Below are 8,267 nucleotides of genomic sequence, written 5' to 3' on the forward strand. Positions count from 1 at the left end.
GCAGCCAGGCACTGTGGCCTCCAGCTCTGTCTTGCTCTGAGCTCCTGCCTGGGCTGAGTCAAGCCTTGCCTGCTCCAAGCCTTCCTTGTCTGCCTTTTTCTGCCTCATTGCCACAGCCTCAGTGGCTTTTTCCAGGGGGAAAGCAGCACCCATCCCTTGCAGTGACTCTGGGAGCTGGGAACCCCCAGGGTTGAACCCCCCTCCTTTGTTTTTTCTGCAGGCCCAATGGAGCAGGGAGGCTGGCAGCAGTGGCTGCTGCTGCTGGTGGGCATCCAGCTGGCCAGCAGCCAGTGCCCAGAGCAGTGCCAGTGTGTCCGCAGTGCCCAGGTGGAGTGCTTTGGTGCCGACATCAGCACGGTGCCCAGCCCCATCCCTGCCAACGCCATGACCCTGCAGATCATCAACACGCGCATCGCCGAGCTGGGCGACGCCGCCTTCGGCAACGCCTCCCTGCTGATCGGGCTGCGCGTGGAGAAGAACCTCCTGTCTCGCATCAGCCCCAGGGCCTTCCAGAACCTGCCCGACCTGCGCTACCTCAGCCTGGCCAGCAACAAGCTGCAGGAGCTCCCTGTGCAGGTCTTTGAGCCTCTGGACAAGCTGGAGTCTCTGCTCCTCTCCAGCAACCAGATCCTCCAGGTCGAGCCTTCCCACTTCACCCATCTGAGCAACCTCAAGGAGCTGCAGCTGCACGGGAACAACCTGAAGGAGCTGCAGGAGGGGGTGTTTGACCAGCTGACCAGCCTCACCAAGCTCAACCTGGCCAGGAACAACATCGACCGCCTGCCGCCCCGGGCCTTCGAGCGGCTGGCGCGGCTGCAGGTGCTGCGGCTCTACGAGAACCGGCTCCGGCACATCTCGGTGGGCACCTTCGATGGGCTGCCGGAGCTGCAGGAGCTGGGGCTGCACCAGAACCAGCTGGAGACGCTGTCCCCGGAGCTCTTTGTGCACAACACCAACCTGCAGAAGCTCTACCTGTCCAACAACTTCCTCACCACTCTGCCGAGCGGCATCTTCTTGCCCCTGCACGCTCTCGCCAAGATCACCCTGCATGTCAACCGCCTGCGGGACATCTCCCCCAGTGCCTTTGGGCCCACGCCCAACCTGAAGGAGCTCTGGCTTTATGAGAATGAGCTTTCCACCCTCCCCACTGCCGTCTTCAGCAACCTGACCCAGCTGCAGCTCCTGGTTCTCAGCAAGAACCGGCTGCGGTTGGTGCCACCGGGGGCTTTCCAGGGCTTGGGGGAGCTGCTGGAGCTGTCGCTGCACTCCAATGCCTTGCGCCGCCTGGATGCCCGGGCGCTGGAGGGGATGCCCAAGCTGCAGAACATCTCTCTGCACCACAACCAGCTGCAGGCACTGCCACGGGGCCTCTTCAGGGCCACCCCTGGGCTGCAGCACCTGCAGCTGCACTCCAATGCCCTGGAGTACCTGCCTGCCGGCATCTTCTCCCCGCTGACTGCCCTGCGAGAGGTGAGGCTGCACAACAACTCCTGGCGCTGTGACAAGGGCATCCTGCCCCTGCAGGGCTGGCTGGAGGAGGACCCTCACAAGGTGGGTGAGATACCCCCGCTGTGTGCCCAGCCTCCCGCCCTGCAGGGCATCCCCATCGCCGGGCTGCCACAGGACCAGTTCATCGACCCCCAGCCCCCCACTGCTGCTCCTCCTCATCCCAGCACCCTGCTCCCTGCTGACACCTCTGAGGCAGCATCAGATGATGCCTCAGCAGCAGAAGATGCCTCGATGGAGCCTCCCACGGGGCTGCCAGCCTCCCCACAGGAGGATGAGGAGGAGAAGAAGGAGGAGGAAGAGAGGGGGCAGTGGGGGCTGACACGCCTGCAGAGTGGGGTGGTGGTAGCAGTCATCGTGCTGGTGAGTGTGGCCCTGCTGGCTGCTCTGGTGGCATTGGTGGTCTATGGCTGTAGGAAGAAGAGCCACGTTGTGCTCATGAGGATGAAGGCTCCGAATGAAGCCTGAGTATCTGGCAGACCCTGAGGGCAGAGGTGCCTGTGGGGTCAAAGGACATGACAGAGGCTCTGCATCAGCTGCCCCTGCTGACTGGGATGGGAGAACATCACCGTGTGCGCTGTGTGTACCACTGTCCTGCTCTGCTTTGCCCTGTCCCTGCGCTGCAGCAGGGCTTCCCCATGGCTGCCCACTGTCCCCAGCCCTTCCTGCCTCCAGTGCAATCTCTGTGCTCATTCCCTGCCCGGGTCCAGCAGCTGAGGTGTGGGAGCAGAGAGGGACCCCTCGAGCCAGGAGCCACAGCCTGGCCACGATGGTGCTTTACCCCAAATAACAGGACTTCCCCATCCTTCACCTTGCCTCATTCCCTGCAGTGCTGCTGCCCTCATGCTGCCTGCTGCTCTCACCCCTGCCCAGCCCCTCTTCCCCACCTTCTGTCCCCACCATGCCTCCCCCCTTGCCCCTGCCTGGGCAGGCAGTGTGAGCCATCATGCTGGGCCACCTTTGCCCCAGGGAGCTGCTTTACCTGTGCTGCTCCATCACTCACCAGTGCCTGGGCAGGGCTCCCCGCAGGGCCCCCGGCTGGCTGGCACACCCTGAGTGTCTCAGCTGCGTCCCAGCTGCCCTCCCTGCCTGCAGGCAGGGCAGGCCAGAGCACAGCCAGCACCCTCTCCTGCTCCTGCCTCCTGCCTCCTTCCCTCATGCTCCTCTGGCCAGGAGAGGCACGGGACAGTGTGCTGGCATCAGGGATGAGCAGGAGCAGCCCCCCAGCCCTCACTGCACGCTGGTGCTGACCCTGCTGTGGCTGTGCCCCTGCCTGCAGCGCCCTGCCTCAGCCCCAGAGGGTGCAGGGGCTTGCACTGTGAGGGTAGAGCAGACAATGGGTGTGAAGTGTCTGCAGGGGATGGGAGAAGCTCCTGTGCTTGTGCTCCTGGACTGCTGGAGTGTGTTGGGGTTGCTTCCACTCCACTCCATTCCTGGTCCTCATTTCCTTAACACCCTCCACCAGCTAGTGAGCCACCTGGTCCTGCTCTGCTTGACAAAGCTTCTTCATCCTCTTCTTACTCCCTTGAGTGCCCTCCTGTGTGTGCCCAGTGTCCCTGCCTGGTGGCAGCCCTTGGCCAGGGGGGATGCTGGCAGCACAGCGTGCTGGCTGCTTTGCAGTTTGCAGATGGGTGCCCGTGCCATGCCATCCCCCCTGTACCCAGCTGCCTTCTCCAGCTGTAGCATGACCATGAGGGATTGAGCTCACCTCCATGTGTGCTGCAGTGGCACCGCTGCCTGAGGACTGCTGCTGTGGGACAAGGTGCACGTTTGGTGTCCACCCTGCAGTGCTGGCTGCTCACAGCACCTCAGCAGCCAGTGCTGGTACAAGCAGCTCCACCCTGGTGCATGTGAGGGGTCACCCCTCTGGGCTGAGTCCTGCATGGTAATAGGAGACTCATGACTGTGTCACGGGGCTGTTGGGTGCTGATGTGTGACCTTCTCATTAAAGTGCCACTGTCCACTCCAAGTGCCAAGAGCTGTTTATTCACTCCTTTATGGTGGGCAGCAGGGGAATGGCCCAGCAGGGACAGGGGCTGCACTTGATTTCCACTCCTCAGAGATTTTTACAGTGTTGAGGAAAAGCCTGTATGAGTTGGTGAGGCTGGGAGAGGGTTGTGGGCTGTGTTTGCAGAGCCCTTGCTGGTTCCTGGACTCCAAGCTGGCATGATGGACCAAGGAGGGCTAAGCCATACAACAGCAGTGGGTGGGCTTTTGGTGAGTAAGCTGAGACCTCAGCAAGCTTCTCTATGGAGACACGGACTGTCTCCTGCACAGTCCACTGCTGGGGTGGTGGGAGCTTGCTTGGCTCCCTTCAGAGCTGGCTGCCACTGCATTGTGTCAGCTGTGTTTTTCCATGTGTCACCATCTGCTCCATGAGACTGAGTGCAGTGAAGTATCCCTCCTCCTGCCCCTGGGGGTGTCTCCATGGCTGCTGCCAGCCCAGCCTGTGCCAACACAGGCCCTTGCAATGCAGCTTTTATGGTAGTGTGGGCTGCTCCTCTGGGCAGGCTGAAACTCTTAGGGAGTTCATCTGATCCATGGCTCCCTTGCCATCCCACTGCTGGCTGGGATGCAAAACCCCATGATGGTCCCACAGTGGTCCCCTCCCCAGAGAATCATAAGGTTGGAAAAGACCTCTAACCTCATGTACAGCCTTCATCTGCCTTGCTAAGCTGCACCTGGTCTCTTCTCTCATGGCAGAGATATTTTGAGCACCATTTCCCAGTGAGATTTGATAAAATTCTGGGGCTCTCTTAGGAGGTTTCTGGAAGCAAGTATGCTGACCTTGGTGTGGGACTGGAGCCACCTGTGACAGCAGCACCCTGCCACCACCATCCCTGCCCCAGTGGATGTCCAGGGCCAGAACCCCACTTCCTTGCCAGGATGCTCACAGGCAGCTGCCTCTGGCCTCACCTCCAGTGCCCTGGAGGCCGGGTTATTTTTCAGAGTGCTCCAAGGACACAGGTTGTTGTTGCTGATAAGCAGTGAGGGGCAGCTCCGCCCCAGCAGGAACAGCTTGTCCCTGGCTTCCCATCCGCCCCAGAAAACACTGTCCCATCCCAGCCAGCAGCATCCCTGCACATCTGCCACACGTTTGGCGACTGACCCCGTGATGCCATACTTGGTAAGTGGTGCCCACACTGCTTGGGTAGTTTGGGGGCCTGGGATGGGTGGGAGCCTCTGTTGGCTCTGTGAGCACAAGCAAGAGGGAGGAAAGGAAATGCCAAAGCCAGTGCTGCTCTCAAGTGCCAGTATAAGTCCAGGGGAGCTCCACTGATGCGGGGTGTCTGTAGGTGGGCCTTGCTCTGGGGTGGGCAATGTCCCCCATCACGAGGCAGCACTGGCATGTATCCCAACTAGGGAGGGACTGGCAGAGGTCTAGGCGGCCACCACCTCAAAAAGAGCTTCTGTGGGCTGGGAATAGGCATTTGGTCAGGCTGAATATCCCTCCAGCAGGTTGACGCTGCTCTGATTCCCTGTAGAAAAAGAAGTACCCGACAGGCAATTAGAAATACAAGTGGTGGAGCCCACAGCTACTGCCACTGAGCTCAGAGCAGCCCTGCAGGGCTGTCCCCATCACCCACTGTGCCCCCACTGGCTTGTGCCTGTGGAGACATCTGATGAGGGTACAGGTTTCCCCCAAGACTTCCATAGACCCACACAAGTCCCAGCTCAGCAGCTGCTCTGCAGGATGTGGCTGCTCACCACCTCTGGTGAGGGTGGCATCACCCTGGTTGTCACAGAGTGGGCTGGGGCACAGAGTAGAAACCCTAGGGAGACAGCTGGGAGGGAAGTGTTCCCCGTTGGAGCTGGGGAGGTGCTGGCAGCAGGGGCTGGAGGGATCCCCATGGCCAGGGCAGCTGTCTATGCTGGTGGTGTCTCAGAGGGTGATCCTGCTGCATTTCTGGCTGCAGAAGCCCTTTCCCCAGCAGTGCCTGTGGGTGCATGGGGTAAGGCTTGGTTCCTTCTCCAGTGCAGGCTGCTGATCTACGTGCTGCTGGGGCTGGGGTCCCTGCTGGTGGGGGCACTGTCCCCATCCTGCCCCCCTGCCTGCCAGTGCTATGACACCTCCAAAGTCTTCTGCTCAAACGAAAGGATACGGGAGATCCCGGAGGGCCTGCCAGGAAGTGCCACCCACCTCTTCTTTGTGGAGACAGCCCTGAGCAGCATCCACAGCGGGGATTTGGGCTCCAGCACCACGCTCACCAAGCTGGTCTTCATCAATAACAACATCCAGGAGCTGCAGGCTGGTGCCTTTCAAGGGCTGCCCAGCCTCACTGAGCTGGAGGTGTCAGGCAACCCCTTGCCAGCTGTCAGCCCTGGGCTGCTGGCAGGGCTGACCAGCCTCAGCAAGCTCTCCCTCAGTGCCAACGCCATCCGCACCCTGCAGCCGGGGCTCTTCACTGCCTCTTGCCGCCTGCAGGACCTGAGCTTGGCAGGGAACAGGATCGAGGCACTGCCCCCTGGCATCTTCCGCCCACTCCGGCGGCTCCGGGCCCTGGACCTGTCACAGAATGCTCTGCCCGAGCTGCCGGATGGGCTGCTGGCCCCACTTGTCGCCCTTCGTGTCCTCAAGCTCAGTGACAACCTGCTGGCACAGGTGCCTCCTGGCGCTTTCAGGGCACTTGGCCAGCTGACCGAGCTCCACCTGGATGGCAACCGGCTGGAGGAGCTGCCCTCGGGCATCTTCTCCAGGCTGGGGGCACTGCGGCGGCTGCAGCTGCAGCACAATGCCCTGGGCAGCCTGGCCCCTGACATCTTCACGGGTCTCCTCAACCTCACTGTCCTCAGCCTGGAGGGCAACAACCTGGCCACCGTGCCTGCCATCCTGTTCGCTGGCACCCCTGGCCTCCTCCACCTCTCGCTGGCTCGCAACCGGCTGGAGACACTGCCCCAGGAGCTCTTTGCGAACCTGTCAGTGCTGGAAACCCTGGAGCTCTCACACAATGCCATAGATCACCTGCCCACCGGGGCTTTCCAGGGTCTGGAAGGGCTGACAGAGCTCCAGCTGAGCCACAACAACCTCTCCAGGCTGCCGGCGGGGCTGCTGGCCGGGCTGCCCCTCCTCACCGCCCTGGTGCTGGACCACAACCGCCTGGCCCGCCTGCCTGCGGGGCTCTTCGATGCCAACGATGAACTGGTGCGTGTGGGGCTGGCTGGCAACCCCTGGCTCTGTGACTGCCACCTCTCCTACCTCCTGCACTGGCTCCAGAGCTTTGCTGAGCCCCTCATCCACGGCCAAGCCTTCTGTGCCAATCCCGCTGCTCTCCAGGGCCGCTCCCTGCTGGAGGTCTCCAGCGGGCAGCTGCAGTGCCCGGGAGCCCACGGTGTCCCCCCGGAGGAGGGCTGGGACACAGATGCCCCGGGGCAGTGCACCTACAGCGACGCCGAGGGCACGGTAAGCGTGGCCTGCAATGCCACATCGTGCCAGCAGCTGAACCTGCGCCTCCCTCCTCCCGGGCCGGAGCGGGGCCTGGGGCCGGCCTACCGGCGGGCCTGGCTGCTGCGCTCCCGCTGCGGCACGCTGCAGGTCAGCGTCCTTGTCACAGCGCAGAGAGGGAACGAGGTCACACCACCAGCTCCCCCCGCCGTGCCCTAAGGCTTGGGCAAGTGTTTGCTTCTGCTCTGGCAACCTCTGGTCCAACCTGGGAAGCAAACAGCTCTCCACAGTCTCGCTCTGCTACCGCTGCCATGGTCCCCAGCTGTCCCCGAGCTCTCCACAACAGCTGGCCTGGGGATATTTATCCTCTCAGCTATGTGTTTCCTGTGTATTTCAAATATAATTAAAATTTATCTATTATTTCTGTGCTCCTAGTTCCCATGGCAGAGAGAGGAGTCATTCTGTTCTCCCACCACTGTCGGTGTGTCTGAGAGAGACAGCGAAGGTCCATGTGGTACACTGGGATCTTGCCAGGAGCTGGGCATGGTGGGGCATAGTGCAGGTGCCTGGGGGTGAGTAGGGGCCACTCTGGTGGCACATTCTCATGGTGTGTTCGTGCCTGCCCGCTGCAGCCACCTCCCCTTGGCACTGCAGAGGGAAGAGAGGCCCAGCGGCAGCCTGGCAAAACCTGAGGACACGGATTTGTGCTGTCCAAGGGAGGTGTGGGTGAGGGCTGCTGATTGCCCAGCAAGGGCCATGAGCTGTCTGGCTGCAGAGTGAGCTCCAGCCCAGGTGAACACAGGCAGGTCCCACTCCTACCATGTCAGGGCTTGGTCTGCAGCCCTGCAGCCTGAGCATGGAAAGTGGCAAGTTTCACGTAAATGAGAGGAAGAACTTTGCTGTGAGGGTGAGTGGAACAGGTTACCCAGTGAAGTCGTAGAGTCTCCTTCTCTGAATATACTAAAAAGCCATCTGAACAGAGCCATGGGTACCCAGGGAACCTCTCTTCAGCAGAGAGGTTGGACTAGATGGCTTCCACTGGTCCCTTACAACATCTCCCATCCTGGGATTCTGATTCTGTGACCTGTGGAGATGAGGCACAAAGTCCCAGCAGTGCTGCCCACCCGGGGGTGACAGGTAAGGCGTGTGCTCCTGTGGGAGGGTGAGCATGGGTGTAGTAAGAGCACAAGTGTCTGTGTGTGTGTGTCCCTGTGTCTGTGCGTGTCAGGGCGGGCCTGCCTGTGTGCGTCTGCCCGTGCCTGCGAGTGTCTGCGAGTGGCCCCGTGTCTGTCTGTCCGTGCCTGTCTGTCCGTGCCTGGCGGTGCTGCGGCACCATCTCGTGGCCATCGGGACCGGGCTCCGCGGGCAGAGCCGGCAG

The 8,267-nt window shown here is 61.5% G+C and overlaps 2 protein-coding genes across 2 annotated transcripts; both read left to right on the top strand.

The window, feature by feature from the left end:
* Positions 1-225: 225 nt before the first annotated feature.
* Positions 226-1,974, top strand: LOC118690255 (leucine-rich repeat-containing protein 15-like). Its single transcript, XM_036389063.1, has one exon. It carries the CDS (start codon positions 226-228, stop codon positions 1,972-1,974), a length of 1,749 nt encoding a protein of 582 aa, XP_036244956.1.
* A 1,701-nt stretch (positions 1,975-3,675) lies between these two features.
* Positions 3,676-7,108, top strand: CPN2 (carboxypeptidase N subunit 2). The gene is given in 4 exon segments (XM_036388930.2): positions 3,676-3,712; positions 4,495-4,533; positions 4,536-4,633; positions 5,483-7,108. Coding segments are annotated over 4 exon segments (1,800 nt in total).
* Positions 7,109-8,267: the final 1,159 nt, after the last annotated feature.

The sequence above is a fragment of the Molothrus ater genome, chromosome 10 (genome assembly GCF_012460135.2).
Source record: "Molothrus ater isolate BHLD 08-10-18 breed brown headed cowbird chromosome 10, BPBGC_Mater_1.1, whole genome shotgun sequence".
In the NCBI taxonomy this organism is placed as follows: Eukaryota; Metazoa; Chordata; class Aves; order Passeriformes; family Icteridae; genus Molothrus; species Molothrus ater.

Excerpts from the sequence above, each read along its gene's own strand:
- LOC118690255 (XM_036389063.1), top strand. The coding sequence starts at position 226 with ATGGAGCAGGGAGGCTGGCAGCAGTGGCTGCTGCTGCTGGTGGGCATC.